Raw genomic sequence first — 16,691 nt, 5'->3', positions numbered from 1 at the left:
TGTGTATCTCTACTCCTTCTCTCCAGTGGGCCAGTGGCATTTGTGATAATATTATCTGTGTAACTAGACAGCCTGATTGGTGGAAGTCAGTAAATGTCCTCCCTATTATCTCTGTCATCGCCTTGGTGACGACTGGCATTTATTCAACTTGACTGATGAGCTCTGAACATTTATGTCTGCCAGGGTCTAGATACTACAGTCAAAGCTGAAATATCTGTCTTTGTTGCTACAAATGTACAGATCTTCTTAACCCAGAGGAGCTCTCACTTGACACTTTTCCCATTTCTGGATTCCTTATAGAATCATTGTGTGCCACAGTAGTGTCTTTGCTATAATGCATTCTTGTTATGAATGAATATTGCGTGGAATTGCTTGATGTTTCTTTCTCCAATGTCCCATCCACATCCCAAGCGACTTATGAATGAGAATTATGAATAAGACGTATTGGAGAGAGAGAGGGAGAGAGAAAGAGAGAAAGGAATGATGAATTAAAGGAGAAGAGACTGATTGACTTGAGTTGTTTGGATGCTGTCCTTGTATGCCACAGCTCACTTACCCTTTACTTGACATGCTCATTTCCTCGTTCCTGGTCAGGCAAACCTGATTTAGAGTCACATGACACAACCCAACCCGGGTCCTGGGTGAGGGGAGGGGGGCGACAAAATTAAATTAGACCCCCCAAACTGGATAAGACAGCTCGGAGGGACGGATGGGAGGAGAAAGGTGCCCTTCAGTTCAGAACTCCTCACTGGTCCTCCCTGTCTTCCGTCTGTCATTGTCTGGCTGCCGTCTCTCTCCCTCCTCGCCCCTCCTCCCCAGTCTCTCCTCTGTTTACTCGTTCTACCTCTCTCCAGTCTGACTTCTCTGTGTCTGACCTGTCCCCGGCTCCTCCTCATCAGTACCCACCTCATTGCAGTGTGTACAGCATATCAACGAGAAAGAGAGTGAGATAGGGAAGAATCTACACATCCTGGCTTGGCTGCCTGCCGCTCTATTCCACAGGGGCAGTCATCTGTGTTACATCTATCTTTTATTGAAGCAAGGGAGGACAGCTCAAATTGTTTGGTTATTACACATTTTAATCCAAATACATATATTTGACTGTCTAAAGGAAACAAGACATTTTGAATTACTACTCTCTCCGCTACACAATGCCACATGTCTGTATGGTGAAATACCTCTGATCAGATTGCCAATTAGGTGGCAGTTATCAATGGATCAGTGGATACGCATTGTTAACATGGTATCATCAATGGTGTAGTGGATATACTCTAATTTTGCTAACATTTTCCCAAACGACCTGCCCGGCGAAGTAAAGTCGCCCTCTGAGAAACAGTGACATATACTCTGAATTACCTAAAATGATGAATCCCATATTGGTCTTTCACAGTCAGGACAAGCCAAGATGTACTGTGCAAGTAGTCTAATAGTAGGCCTACTATTAAAATAGATGAACGAGGATGTCAAATGAGTCAGAAATTCATGGGTTTCTGATTTTTCCCCATTTCTTTCAGGTTTTAGCTCTCAAAGTCACATTTTATAAATTGATTAAAAAAAAATACTATAATAATTGGAAGTTCTAAGTCAACATCAATGCTTAAACCACATCAGGAGACCACTTGAGTTGTAGTTTCCCTTTAATTCAAGTGTGCAGGCACTTAGCACTGTTATTTCGATAGTAKTGTTTCTGTAGCGGACATGAGATGGAGCTTGCAAAACAAATGGCCACTGGATTGATGCAAATAATCATATCATTCTGCCAGGTAGGCATAGGCWRCTTTAGCATTTCATTGAGAAGGTTTTTGGGAAAGCCTTTCCATCTAACAGAAGACRGTTAGGTCTGTCATTAGCATCTCTATATGTTTCCTGTTCCTTAATTGTTTGAAACCTGGATGTTTTACTTCATAKTATGAGGCATGTCTTACCTTGCTTCAAAGTAGCCAAGCCAAAATAAGACCGTAGAAATGTTGAGGGAAACGTTTTAGAAACCTCGTATGTGCTCTCCTGTTCTATAGGCCTATTTTTCAAATCAGCTTTCCTTCATTGTTTAGCAGCCAAAGGCATTATCCTRGTCATGTTAGCAACCCATAATAGGTGTTGCATCTTTCGATCTCTAACGCAGTGCGCTTAAAATGGAGAAATATAGTTCATCAACATTTGAACCGACACATTCTGATGTGTTAAATCAGCCTTGTTCATTGATACCGCGTATACCTCGAGTAAACTACTTGTGGGGATTAAGAAGGGAGTATACGCAATGCCCACTGAAAAAAAGTGTGTATACGGCGTATGCTTGCGTATACCTGCCACTACACCACWGGGTATCATCTGATCTCCTGCAGACATGCGTGTGGTGCCCTGTTGTCAGAGAGTTTAACATACTGTACTATAGATGGCTAATCTACTATAGATGGCTAATCTTGGGGTTGAAATGTAAACGCAGATTTGTTTTGTCTTGTTTGGATCCACAGACTACTTGTTGGCGCACCCAAAGAGAAGGCAGAGTCTGGCGTGAAGGCCAGTGAAACAGGAGATGTGTATACCTGCCCTGTAAACGTTGCCCAATCAGATTGCACCAGGATGAACCTGATTGGCTCAGGTAGGCATTGTGTTTTTGCTGTTGTTGCTCAGAGTTGCTAATTGTGCTTTAAAAATGTAAGGAAATATTATAGTAAATTTGGACTAAGAATAGATACTGATTGTTCCACAAAGGTACTATCCATCTAGAACACCACAGAGGAAATGTTAATATCAAATCAACTGCAATAAGGGATTTGAAGAGGAACATAAGTAATTTGTTCTGATTCCTAAAACAAATGCCTTTTTGTTGTGTTGTTATGAAACTCAAAGCACAGTGGTGATGAGTGGTGTGATATACTGTGACCTTTCAGACCCTGACCTCATTGAGGGTGAGGACAGAGTGGAGGATATGTGGCTGGGGGTAACCGTGGCCAGCCAAAGACAGCCAGGGGGCAGAATTCTGGTGAGTAACTTATTGTCTGCAGGAACAGGAAACATATAGAGATGCTAATGATAGGCCTAACCGTCTTCTGTTAGATGCCTCCATCCGTAATGGGTCTGCGACCAAACGACCACCCCTCATCACTGTCAAACGCTCCCTAAAACACTTCTGCGAGCAGGCCTTTCTAATCGACCTGGCCGGGGTATCCTGGAATGACATTGACCTCATCCCGTCAGTAGATGATGCCTGGCTATTCTTTAAAAGTGCCTTCCTCACCATCTTAAATAAGCATGCTCCATTAAAAAAAATGTAGAACTAGGAATAGATATAGTCCTTAGTTCACTCCAGACCTGTCTGCCCTTGACCAGCACAAAAACATCCTGTGGCGTTCTGCATTAGCATCGAATAGCCCCCGTGATATGCAACTTTTCAGGGAAGTTAGGAACAAATATACACAGGCAGTTAGGAAAGCTAAGGCTAGCTTTTTCAAACAGAAATTTGCATCCTGTAGTACAAACTCAAAAAAGTTCTGGGACACTGTAAAGTCCATGGAGAATAAGAGCACCTCCCAGCTGCCTACTGCACTGAGGCTAGGAAACACTGTCACCACCGATAAATCCACTATAATTGAGAATTTCAATAAGCATTTCTCTACGGCTGGCCATGCTTTCCACCTGGCTACCCCTACCCCGGTCAACTGCCCGGCACCCTCCACAGCAACCCGCCAAGGCCCCCACCATTTCTTCTTCACCCAAATCCAGATAGCTGATGTTCTGAAAGAGCTGCAAAATCTGGACCCCTACAAATCAGCCGGGCTAGACAATCTGGACCCTCTCTTTCTAAAATTATCTGCCGAAATTGTTGCAACCCCTATTACTAGCCTGTTCAACCTCTCTTTCGTGTCGTCTGAAATTCCCAAAGATTGGAATGCTGCCGCGGTCATCCCCATCTTCAAAGGGGGTGACACTCTAGATCCAAACTGCTACAGACCTATATCTATCCTACCCTGTCTTTCTAAGGTCTTCGAAWGCCAAGTTAACAAACAGATTACAGACCATTTCGATTTCCACCATACCTTCTCCGCTATGCAATCTGGTTTCAGAGCTGGTCATGGGTGCACCTCAGCCACGCTCAAGGTCCTAAATGACATCATAACCGCCATCGATAAGAGATTACTGTGCAGCCGTATTCATCGACCTGGCCAAGGCTTTCGACTCTGTCAATCACCACATTCTTATTGGCAGACTCGACAGCCTTGGTTTCTCAAATGATTGCCTCGCCTGGTTTACCAACTACTTCTCTGGTAGAATTCAGTGTGTCAAATGGGAGGGCCTGTTGTCCGGACCTCTGGCAGTCTCTATGGGGGTGCCACAGGGTTCAATCCTTGGGCCGACTCTCTTCTCTGTATACATCAATGATGTTGCTCTTGCTGCTGGTGATTCTCTGATACACCTCTACGCAGACGACACCATTCTGTATACTTCTGGCCCCTCTTTGGACACTGTGTTAACTAACCTCCAGACRAGCTTCAATGCCATACAACTCTCCTTCCGTGGCCTCCAACTGCTCTTAAATGCAAGTAAAACTAAATGCATGCTATTCAACCGATCACTGCCCGCACCTGCTCGCCCGTCCAGCATCACTACTCTGGACGGCTCTGACTTAGAATACGTGGACAACTAAACATATCTAGGTGTCTGGTTAGATTCTAAACTCTCCTTCCAGACTCACATTAAGCATCTCCAATCCAAAATTAAATCTAGAATCGGCTTCCTATATCGCAACAAAGCATCCTTCACTCATGCTGCCAAACATACCCTCGTAAAACTGACCATCCTACCGATCCTCGACTTCGGTGATGTCATCTATAAAATAGCCTCCAACACTCTACTCAACAAACTGGATGCAGTCTATCACAGTGCCATCCGTTTTGTCACCAAAGCCCCATACACTACCCACCATTGCGACCTGTACGCTCTCGTTGGTTGGCGCTCGCTTCATACTCGTCGTCAAACCCACTGGCTACAGGTTATCTACAAGTCTCTGCTAGGTAAAGCCYCGCCTTATCTCAGCTCACTGGTCACCATAGCAGCACCCACTCGTAGCACGCGCTCCAGCAGGTATATCTCACTGGCCAACCCCAACCAAAGCCAATTCCTCCTTTGGTCGTCTTTCCTTCCAGTTCTCTGCTGCCAATGACTGGAACGAACTGCAAAAATCTCTGAAGCTGGAAACACTTATCTCCCTCACTAGCTTTAAGCACCAGCTGCCAGAGCAGCTCACAGAGTACTGCACCTGTGCATAGCCTATCTATAATTTAGCCTTAACAACTACCGCTTCCCCTACTGTATTTATTTATTTTGCTCCTTTCCACCCCATTATTTATATTTCTACTTTGCACATTCTTCCATTGCAAATCTACCATTCCAGTGTTTTACTTGCTATATTGTATTTACCTCGCCACCATGGCCTTTTTTTTGCCTCTACCTTCCTTATCTCACCTCATTTGCTCACATTGTATATAGACTTATTTTTCTACTGTATTATTGACTGTATGTTTTGTTTATTCCATGTGTAACTCTGTGTTGTTGTATGTGTCGAATTGCTATGCTTTATCTCGGCCAGGTCGCAGTTGCAAATGAGAACTTGTTCTCAACTAGCCTACCTGGTTAAATAAAGGTGAAATAAAATAAATAAAAAATTGATTCAAGAGGCCATCAGTCAATCCTCTGGTGACCCTCCAGACCAGCAACTCTCCTTTCTGAGTTTACTGAACAGATTCGTGTAAATTACAGCAAAAATTGCATTCAATATTGATATGAATGATTATCTCTGGCAACTTACTGTATCATACTACTTGATTAAATGGCCAAGTATTGAATGACCAAGACAAAGAGGATCAAATCTGATTCTCTCTCTCCTTCTCTCTCTCTTTCTCTCTCTCTTTCTCTCTCTCTCAGACCTGTGGCCATCGCTTTGTGAAGTTACATGGCGTATTGAAGCTGCGTCAGATGATTGGGAAGTGTTATATCCGTGGTAACGACCTGAACTATAATGAAACAGACATGCACTGGCAGAACCCTGATCAGGTGTGCAGCCACACTAAAGACATCACAGGCGAAGTCATGTGCAACATGGGCATCTCTGCTGCCATCACTGACACAGAGGTCATCGTGGGCGCACCTGGCAGCTTTGAGTGGCAAGGTAGGCATAGATTTGTTTGAGACTGCAAAACATACATCCCACAGGGACAATATGGTCAGTAAAGTTAAGTACAGTCATGGCCAAAATTATTGTCACCCTTGATAAAGACGAGGGGAAAAAAACTGTATAAAATAAATAATACAATAAACATCTTTTATATTAATATAATTTTTCTGAGAAAAATATTTTGTTTAACAAGTAATCTTTTTTTTTCTCTCACAAAGATAGAGGTACAACATTATTGGCACCCGTGTTTTCAATACTCCGGCACCTTCCCCTTGCGAGGATAACAGCACTGAGCCTTTTTGTAAAATTCTTTATGAGATTGAAGAACACATTGGGAGGGATCTCAGGCCATTCCTCCATACAGMATCCTTCCAGATCATTACGTTTTTAGTTTTAGTTTAAGCATCAGCCAATTACATTTGTTGTCGCAGTTGCATGTGATCAAAGGCTACATGTTAAGCCGATATCACACGAAACAATCTRGACGCAATGTATGTTGCTTGCAACAAAGTTGCATCTGGGTTGCTCGGTGTGTCACCCCCCCCACATGTTTCTCTGTCCAGTTTCAACTGAAATAGTCCAACATGAACTGCACTATATAGCTTGCTAGCTTAGCTCGTTGCTAGCTTGGTTAGCTAGCTAGCTTGGTAAGACATGGTTTGCAAATATAGCTAAATTGTACAGCCAGCATTTTGTCTATATCGATGCTGTTACAATTTACCAAACGTTTGGATAACTTTTGTGTATCAGCAAAGTTGCTTGAGATGATGCCACTTGCAACTTGCATCTGCAACCAAAATTGATTTAGCTGTTCTCATCACATTTTTTTWWWTTTTTATTTCATCTTTATTTTGACAGGGAGTCACGCTGAGACCAATGTCTCTTTCACAGATGAGCCCTGCATACACATCAGTACACTTYACACATCACTATACACATCAATATTCACATCAAAACACARAAAGCAGAACACAATAATAGAAAACAAACCTCAGTCAGCCTTTTGAATTGCCCTAGAGCCACCAATTCATCCAATATCAGAGARTTTTTGAGATCCTCCCTCAAGTAAGGAGCAAAGAAAAAGCAGATTTACCTAACTCAGTGGCGATCGAAGGGATCTCCAGAGTTAGCCATCCCTGAGACCGCGTCTAGTATCTCATTATTCTGTATGTTAACAATGAAGTCAGGTACGGCTGAAGTTTATGCAGGACGGCTTTATAAACAAAACCTGGTACATTTAGCCCTATGCTAATCTCACYAGGTGGCCGTGATTAGATCCGGTTCGAATTCAGCTATTACAGCTATTTGTCAAGGACATAATGCTCTTCAACTTTTTTTTCACAATGTATGATACACTTAAATGTTGTATAGTCCTTTATATTTTCTCCGTAAAAGCACMTGGATGTGTGTGAAACGGATAAGCAAAAATGTGGGATTTAGTWACTGTACACACTGAGTGTACWAAACATTAAGGRCACCTGCTTTTTCCATGACATAGACTGACCAGGTGAATCCAGGTGAAAGCTGTGATCCCTTATTGATGTCACTTGTTAAATCCACTTCAATCAGTGTCGATGGAGGGGAGGAGACAGGTTAAAGAAGGATTTTTTGTCTTGAGACAATTGAGACATGGACTGTGTACTGTATGTGTGCCATTCAGAGGGTGAATGGGCAAGACTAAAGATTTAGATGCCTTTGAATGGGGTATGGTAGTATGTGCCAGTTACACCGGTTTGCGTCAACAACTACAAGGCTGCTGGGTTTTTCACGCTTAACAGTTTCCCGTGTGTGTCACGAATGGTCCACCACTCAAAGGACATCCAACCAACTAAACACAACTAACTGTAGGAAGCATTGGAGTCAACTTGGGCTAGCATCCCTGTGGAATGCTTTCGACACCTTGTCGAGTCCATGCCCCAACAAATTGAGGCTTATGAATTGGTAACATTAGTAAGTTGCCTAGTCATGAATGCGATGATCATGCATTATTGGTACTCTACACTTGAGACAGACAAAGTGAAGGGGAACAAAAGTAAACTTTGAATTTACAGCTTTAAATATATCCCTCTGGTGGCCAGGTTGACATAGTTTAAGAAATGCCATTGGTGTGTGGAGAAACAGTTTAAGATCTTTGATAGGCTGATGCGAAATTTGTTAAAAGAAATAATCCTGGCCACCTGGTGAGGGTTAACATAGGGCTAAATGTACAAGGTTATGCGATGGGAATAGCTAACATGTAGCCTGTGATCAGGTGCAACTAGGTCGATGATTTTAATTGGCTGATGCTTAAACTTTTTCTCATGTTCAAGTATGGCCCCCTGGAGTTTGCTAAATGGCATTGGCACTTGGATTGGAACCGGTACTATGGTCAGGTGACATGAAAATAGAGCTCTTTGGCCACGCACACGGGGGGGGGGTTCGTCGAATTGCAGAACAGAACCCCATACCTACTGTAAAATATGCTGATGGATCTTTGATGTTATGAAGCTATTTTGCTTCTACTGGTCCTGGGGCCCTTGTTAAGGTCAACAGCATCATGAACTTTACCCAGTACCACAMAATTGTAATCCAAAAACCTGGTTGCCTCTGCCAGGAGGCAGAGGATCCTCTGCCAGGATCCGCAAGTGGATCTTCCTGTATTGTTTTTTATACTTTATCAAGGGTGCCAATAATTATGGTCATGACTGTATGTTAGCCTGGTCTGTGTGTGCGGTATAGTCCACACATATGGTCCTTGTCATGCTAATCGTGTCAGTTTTTGTGGTTGTTTCATATTTTGTTCTAAAATGTTGTTCTGCTTCTATTTCAGGCAATGTTCATGTCTCCTGGATGAATCCAAATGTCATCTATGACACCAAGAGAAGCAGCTTCCCCAACTTTGGTAATCGACGGCACATTTACATAGGTACGCTTTTTTTCTTGCTTTACCCAGGACACTTCTATATACAGATTTGAATTCAACGGGTTTTTAAAGTAAACAGTGAACATGATGTGTGCGTTTTCTGTTGTCAGTTAACCTATGTTGTTAGTACGTCAGTATGTAGTAGTTAGAACAGAGTGGCTGCATGGCCAGATTTTCCCGATAGCTAAACAGCCGTACCTTCTGCGCATGTGCAAGATTCTCTACTTTATGAACAATTTCTTAAGATTAAGATCACGTAAGTTAGACATAGTATTTTTTAAAGTTAGTAATAGYATGTTGTTTGTTGTTTTTTTCCAGGCTACTCGGTGGCAGAGGGCCGAGGCCTCCTCAGCCAGAGCCAGGACACAGTGGTGACAGGGGCTCCTAAGGATAACAAGGACGACGCCAAAGGCTCGGTCATTCTGACTGTGAAGAAGAAGTCGACGTCAGGGGACGGGGACCAGCTGAAACCCTACCTCACCCTGAGAGGCGAGCAGATGGGCTCATACTTTGGGAACTCCCTAGCCGTGGCAGACCTCAACAATGATGGGTACAGTATGAATTATAACTTAGTCTTACTTACTCCTCTTAATCCCCATGGGACATAAGTAACTTGTTTTAAATCATTGGTCTAGCTTATTTTGGAATGAATTTAACTGCAATATAAATTTTTCCTGAATTGATTTAATTGAAATACTATTGACTGAACCCTGTCAATGAAACAACACTCTTTGTTTGCACATTTTCGTAGTTGGATGGATCTGATCGTCGGAGCCCCGTTCTATTTTGATCGGAAGAAGGAGCTTGGTGGAGCGGTGTACGTCTATATGAACGAGAACGGCTCCTTCCGGCAGAACTCCAGCATCATACTCCGAGGCCCTAGAGACTCTGCGTTTGGAATGGCTGTGGCTGCCATTGGAGATGTCAACCAAGATGGCTTTCAAGGTAAAACATTTAAATAAACCAACATTTTCTCACACTTATAAAGAACCAAGGATAGAAAGTAGTTAAAGRCCCAGTGCAGTCAAAAATGGGATTTGTATATACTTCCACTCTGAGGTTGGAATAAAATAGTGAAATTGTGAAAATTATGATAATGCACTTTTATTGTAAGAGCTGTTTAGAAAAACTGACTGAAATTTCAGCCTGTTTTGGTGGAATGGAGTTTTGAACTGCCTGGTGACATCAACCAGCTGTAAATGTCCTAATAGACCATTATACCACAGCGTTGTTGAATACTTGTTTCTGATTGGTTAGAAGGGCATTCTAGAATGGACATTAAAACCAGATAGCGGGACAGTTGGAAAAGATATCTGGAAAGTTTAAAATATATCGGACACCTTGCAATAATGACGCAATATACGCCTACACATGCAGACCTTACTTGCTACAAAGTTACAGAAAGCTAAACCAACAATCACACAAACCGAAATTGGATAGTTTGTAAATGCAGGCCCAACGAGGAAGAACTTAGTTAGCTAGCTAGCATTGTTTTGCTTTTTCAGAGACATATTGATGAACATGAATTTCTCCGGTCCCTATGTTGCAGTCACAAAGCAAGTCGCGCCATGCTGTCAAATCCTTCCACGTTTCTAGTTTGACAAACTGTTTTCAGCAACGGTATTTTTCAATTCAGTTGTCATATTGGCAGATTTGCTAGCAACTAACTATTTCGCTAGCTTCTAGCCTAGTGTTTGATAAGCAATGCGATCTCCTCGTAATGAACTGGCTAAATCGGGCATCATCAGCTCAACGTTATGGATGTATCCAAATTAATGTCAATAGAAAACAGCTTAATAAACAAATGCAAATGCAGCTATTTTGCTGTTATTCTGGCTACGGAGGTTGTGACTGTGTTAGCCATCGCTAGTTGGCTATAGTAACTAGCAAGCAAGGTACAATGACGTTGCCAGCGAGCATGGCTACTACGGAACATATAGAACAAACAACTGGGTCGCGGGCCATAAATATCAAACAAACCAAAATATGAGAAATTATGAATTCTCTTATAAAAATGGAAATATCAATGGATTTTTTTCTTTTTTCTACCGGTAAATGTGTGCTTTAGTATTGTTTTCTTTGGCAACTGTGGTGTAAGCAGGATAAAACACCTCCGTTCTATACATTAACTTGTAAAAATGAACTTCGCTGCGTCACTCACATTTCCAAGGTAAAGTACAGAACTTCGGCGTTTATCCCTTACATAAGAAAGAGAGTTACAAACCTCACTACCAATAACAGCTAGTTTTCAGTTCCCCCCTCCCCACTCAGGCCACACCTAGACAGTCCTAGCAAAATGAAAAACAATCACAGTAAGGTACTTAACTGTTACCCAGAAATAATTTGATATTGAGATAAAAACGGCTGCATTGGACCTTTAATCTCTCAGAAGATAGAGTACAGTATTTAAGAATAAGCCACATATATCCTTTTACAGCATTTCTGTCCTGAACACTATACAGTAGATCACCATAATCTATGACACTGGTATTATAAATCTATCATGTGCCTTTCTGACATGAATCAAAGCTGTTTGAATGGGATTTTGACAACATTTCACTCTCACTAAGTATTGGCTCAGTGCTGAGTGCTGACATTAAATTGAATGGATAGAACATTCCTGACACTCAGTGATGGAACAAGGCTTTTGAAGACCTTTGTTGGAGACACAAGAGCCTATAATCTCTTTCTCTCTCCCCCTCCCTCTCTTCACAGATTTTGCGGTGGGCGCTCCGTTCCATGGAACAGGCAGGGTGTTCATCTGGACAGGCAGTGCTGAGGGCATCTCTCAGGAGCCCAGTCAGGTATGGAAACACACCCTTAGGCACAGGATCTAGGATCCTCCCTGACTCCTAACCTTAGCCGTAAGGGTATTACATGTAAAAACTGACCTCAGATCAGCATCTACGGGTAAATTCATCCTATGGGGCTCATGGGGAGGAGAGCTGCAGAGCTGAACAGATGAGGAGCAATTTCTGTTGCAACATCTGGTTATTGTATTGACCTCCCTCTCCTCAGGTGATTGAGGGGGAGGATATAGCTGGAGGTGGGTTCAAGACGTTTGGCTACTCCATCAACGGAGGGCTGGATGTGGATGAGAACCGCTACCCCGACATGGTGGTCGGCTCACTGGACGACCGCGTAGCCTTACTGAGGTAGCTAATCCCAACAAGGATCTGTTGTTGCATTTAGATATATATTGTGTTTTCGGCCTTCTCAGTTCTCATCCTTCGACTAGACATATTGTTTAATGCACAGCAGATCTATTGTATCAACCATAAATCCCTAATGTATGGTATATGTTCATGTTGTCTATTTGATCAGGGCCCGCCCAGTCATTCACCTCATTAAAACTCTTGAAGTGACGCCAGAGATTGTGGACCCGAAAGACTGTGACAACTGGTAAGATTTTGTTTGGTATAATGTTATTTGGACATAATGATCTCTCTTCAATGCTTGAGGATACTCAATGTTTCAGCAATAGTGATTAAACACATGTAAGGACCCTGAATAGGGAATCCCTGACCATTTGAGTATGTTTTTCTGTGTTTGCAGTATGGAGGTAGAGGTCTGTTTCAACTACACACTGAGCACTGGGGACAAGAACTTCAGGAAGAACGTCAGTGAGTGTGGTTCTGTTACAACATTGTTACTAGATGACCACTGCTCTCACACTAAAACTGCTATTTTAGCGTAGAACAGTCATTCAAGTGATCTTATGACAAGATTGCCAACATGTATGAATGTCATTTCCGGAGCTAATGGAATTCAATTTAGTCAATTTAATTAAATTTGGTTCAATTGATTTAAATTCAATACAGTTTATTTATCCCCAAGGTACAATTGTAAGCCGAGGATGCATCGCGTTAACATGAGTCCTAAAGGGCCATTGTGACTGTTGGTTTCATTTGTGCCTAGCTATTAACTAATTGGTGAAAGTGATTGATTGGCAAGACAGTCCAGCCAATTAGTGCAGGTTGTTCATCAAAAGGGAGGAGGGTGTAAATTAGCAAGACATTGTTGGAGTTCGCCTTGCATTTTCCCGTACCCCATGTGGGCGGAGTTGGCTCATTTTAGACCATTCTCCACCCACCCGGGCCATGCAAAACAAACTCCACCATTGTTACCCTTGAACATATGAGCTTGTCAAGAAACACACACATAACATCTAAAAAAACATGTTTTTTATAACATCACTGGCTTTGTCCCCTTTCCTTTGTAACCAAAATCATAAATCAAATGACAGATAACTAATATTATTATCTAAATAGATCTTATGTCTAGCACACAGTATGTACGCAAACACAACTGTTGGTTTCATGTGATTTCAAATGTACACAAAGCCTACTTGCTCTTATTGTTTTTATTCATTGAAGCCACATTTTTATTCAAACAATGGGGATAAAAGCTGCTGAATGAATGAATAAATAATTGTTATGAAATTCCCTGTAGTATGTATTCTAGCATTTTGTCCCGTGTCCTCTCAGCTGTGAAGTACACTGTGGAAGCCGACCTAACACGGCACAACCACCGGGTCCGTTTCCAAGACAATGGCCTGGACAGCTACACTGGTTTCTTGTCAATGCCATCTGCCAAATGCAAAACGCTGAGGCTCGGACTAGTGGTAAGGAACTGTCACCGACATAACCTATTGTGACCATGGACTGGGTTTGGTTTTGAATTCATCTCCTGCTCCAGGGCCAAAGCCCTGTATCATTACTGTTGATCTGCTTGTTGAGATGTGTTGGATAAATGCTTGAAAATAGCAAAGGGAGTTACCCTAACCATGTCTCGCTGTCTGTCCTGTAGAGTCCCATCCGAGACAAGGTGGAGCCCGTAGTCTTCTCCCTGAACGTATCCCTCCATGAGGGGCATCCCAAAGCCCGGCAGTCCCTGCAGAACCTGGATGCCTTCCCTGTGCTCAGTGAGGGAAAGGCCAGCCATGTCAAAAAGGAGGTTAGACCTAATGTTTACTGAGTTAATGTTTGATACCAAGGTGCGACTACTCATAATACTGTTTTGAAAGTTCCCCTTTACACAGAATCTCCACTATACTATTTGTGTGTGTGCCTCTTCAGTTACTGCCCACGCTTTGTACACTGTTGATGAAAATAATATTAGCTCCATAGAGAATAAGTATACTTGCTTTCAACTTCTTTCTCTCCCTCCCCTCTTTCTCTATCCCCCTCCCTMCCGCAGATTCACTTCCAGAAAGCCTGTGGCCCGGACAATACGTGCCAGAGTAACCTGCACATGAAGGCAGAGTTTGCCAATGAAGAGCAGACACCTTTTCCCAGGTACAGTCATCAGAGGTCAGGGATCAAAGATCATGACTAGAGGTATAGGAGGGATAGTTCAAAGTGTCATCAGCTATATGATTGGTGGCTTGAGAGGAACGTAAACCATAGAGGTTGACTTTGAATACTGTAAGTCGTTTTTAGAGTGACCAAGACATCAAATCAAAGAGAAAATGTAATCTTTGTTAACTCTGTTTGTTGTGAATGTCCCTGTACAGCCATGATGGTCACCAGATCCTCCAGTACAGCGCCAGTGTCAAGAAGGTCATGTTGGTCGTGGACGTGACCAACTTCCAGTCGCCAGGGAAACCGGCAGAGGACGCTCACAATGCCATGCTCAACGTCACCATTCCCCCGTCACTGATCTACTCTGCCTTTCGCTCAAAGGTAAGCCTGCTATGCTGTGCTACTCTGGTGTCGCTCTTTGGCGTAATAGGGTGAAATTGCCCCTAGGCGCTGATCTTGGGTCATTTTAGCATATTCTCTACTATTGGTTAAGGTTGGGATTGAGGATGGGGAAGCTGATCCTAGACCTGTGCCTAGGGGAAACTTCACCGCGGAGCCTCTATTATGGTGCGTAACAGAGTTAATTAGCTAGAAGGCTAACAGTTCTATCACACCCATTGTTTTGCACGCAACGATGCTAATGCTAAGCTATGGGTAAGTAAACAACCACATGTTTTTGGTTCTCTGATTGGTGATTTATAGATACGATTACTTGCTAGTTGTCCCAAAAATGACTACTTCCTCTCTCCTCATGAAATGGTTGCCTATGTTCCACAGAACAACAACCCAGCCATCAAGTGTTCAGCAGAGGATATGGTTGTACTGTGTGAGCTGGGGAACCCATTCACCAGCAACCAGATGGTAGGTTCTAGTTTAAACTAGTACTCTCCACTACTTCGTCTGGACCACAGCGGATACAATACAAGTGGGATGGGAACATGGTACCATATATAGGGTTTTAAATGTGGATTTCTACCACGTTCTGTTTTCCAGGATCAGGTCCTGATCATCTTTCAGACGTCTGAGATCAGCCTGGACACCAGAGAGATTCGCTCTACGCTGCAGCTTTCCACGTAAATGTCCCTCTCTTCTATGTACACTTCCTACTGTCATTACCTACATACACCATCCCTCATCACGGCATTGCTTCTGGACTGACCCGGCTACAATCATCTGTGACATGTAATTGCTTCTCAACCTTTGTCCTCTCTCAGGTTGAGTGAACAGAGCAATGTACAACCGCTGCCTCTTGTCATGGTGGTGGAGTATACACTGGAGGCGTCTTTTGCACTGTAAGTTAATGGTTTTGAGTCATTTTAAGGGCATGTTTTGATTATAGGCATTAGGTAGCACCATACTGTATATCACAGGGATCTGATTCAGTGTTACTGCCTCTGTTCTAGTGCCCAGTACACAGATCACACTCACTTCAGTGGGGAGATCATGGGAGAATCGGGCATGAAGACTGCCGGCGATGTCGGAAGTCCTGTGGAGTTCACATTTAAGGTTTAATTATTTTTTTTACCTAAAAAACAATCCTTGCTAGCATCTCTGAGGATCCTGAATTTACCTATGATGCCTCTTCTCATAGGTGAATGTTCTTGGGAAGCCGCTGGGTAGCCTTGGAAACCTGGAGGTGGAGTTTGATTGGCCCTGGGAGGTAGCCAATGGCAAGTGGCTGCTGTACCTGACGGAGATCCAGACCAAAGGGACGTCAGACTCTCACTGTGTGCCTCCTGGAGCCATCGTCAACCCACTCAAACTCATGGTAAACCTGTTGGGGTATTATCAGGTCTATTTCAGTGGTGTTTCGTTCATTCAGAATCCCAGTAGCTGGTATATTAACGTTAATGTGTTCCCAATTTTATGGTTTCAGATGGACTTCAGGTCCACAGTTGATAATGTTGTTGTCAATATAACACCTAAAAAACAGCTACTTTTAAGTTCCAATATTATAACACTTAGTTATGAGGTCTGTGCCTTTTTGATTGTTTTCCTTTTCCTCATAGTTACCAGAGAGCAAAGCCAGAAGGAGAAGGAAGCGAGAGGAGGGCTCCACAGAGGAGGTGCACCCCAGAGAACCCCAGGCCTCCCTCAATCTGAAGGGAACTCGCAAAAAGTCCTTTAAACTGGTGAGGGCCGTCCCCACCATCTTATACATAAGCCTAGAACCTGAAGCATTGAATTGTCTCCCTGAGCCAATGCCTAGGCTTTGGCTTAGTGGGCTAATGCTCTCCTCTGGTGAGCAGGAGACCTGGGTTGGAACCCCGTCGGTCACATTATGCACTCAACTGAAATGTGTATGCCCAAATGG

At 43.0% G+C, this 16,691-nt stretch overlaps 1 protein-coding gene across 1 annotated transcript in view; it reads left to right on the top strand.

Moving 5' to 3' along the window:
- Positions 1-16,691, top strand: part of LOC112069842 (integrin alpha-3) — a 42,495-nt gene that overhangs the window by 24,076 nt on the left and 1,728 nt on the right. The window contains exons 2-21 of the mRNA XM_070438736.1: positions 2,472-2,599; positions 2,892-2,983; positions 5,923-6,166; positions 8,982-9,077; positions 9,393-9,624; positions 9,826-10,019; positions 11,790-11,878; positions 12,093-12,229; positions 12,399-12,476; positions 12,630-12,697; positions 13,562-13,698; positions 13,884-14,030; positions 14,274-14,371; positions 14,590-14,758; positions 15,155-15,238; positions 15,371-15,450; positions 15,592-15,669; positions 15,781-15,883; positions 15,969-16,145; positions 16,387-16,509. Of these exons, the coding sequence (XP_070294837.1) occupies positions 2,472-2,599; positions 2,892-2,983; positions 5,923-6,166; positions 8,982-9,077; positions 9,393-9,624; positions 9,826-10,019; positions 11,790-11,878; positions 12,093-12,229; positions 12,399-12,476; positions 12,630-12,697; positions 13,562-13,698; positions 13,884-14,030; positions 14,274-14,371; positions 14,590-14,758; positions 15,155-15,238; positions 15,371-15,450; positions 15,592-15,669; positions 15,781-15,883; positions 15,969-16,145; positions 16,387-16,509 (2,554 nt within the window). The remainder of the gene's footprint in view (positions 1-2,471; positions 2,600-2,891; positions 2,984-5,922; positions 6,167-8,981; positions 9,078-9,392; positions 9,625-9,825; positions 10,020-11,789; positions 11,879-12,092; positions 12,230-12,398; positions 12,477-12,629; positions 12,698-13,561; positions 13,699-13,883; positions 14,031-14,273; positions 14,372-14,589; positions 14,759-15,154; positions 15,239-15,370; positions 15,451-15,591; positions 15,670-15,780; positions 15,884-15,968; positions 16,146-16,386; positions 16,510-16,691) is intronic.

Source organism: Salvelinus sp. IW2-2015, unplaced genomic scaffold (assembly GCF_002910315.2).
Source record: "Salvelinus sp. IW2-2015 unplaced genomic scaffold, ASM291031v2 Un_scaffold1131, whole genome shotgun sequence".
NCBI lineage: Eukaryota > Metazoa > Chordata > Actinopteri > Salmoniformes > Salmonidae > Salvelinus > Salvelinus sp. IW2-2015.
Note: the sequence above shows the minus strand (reverse complement) of the source record. Positions and strands in the feature narration are given on the sequence as shown.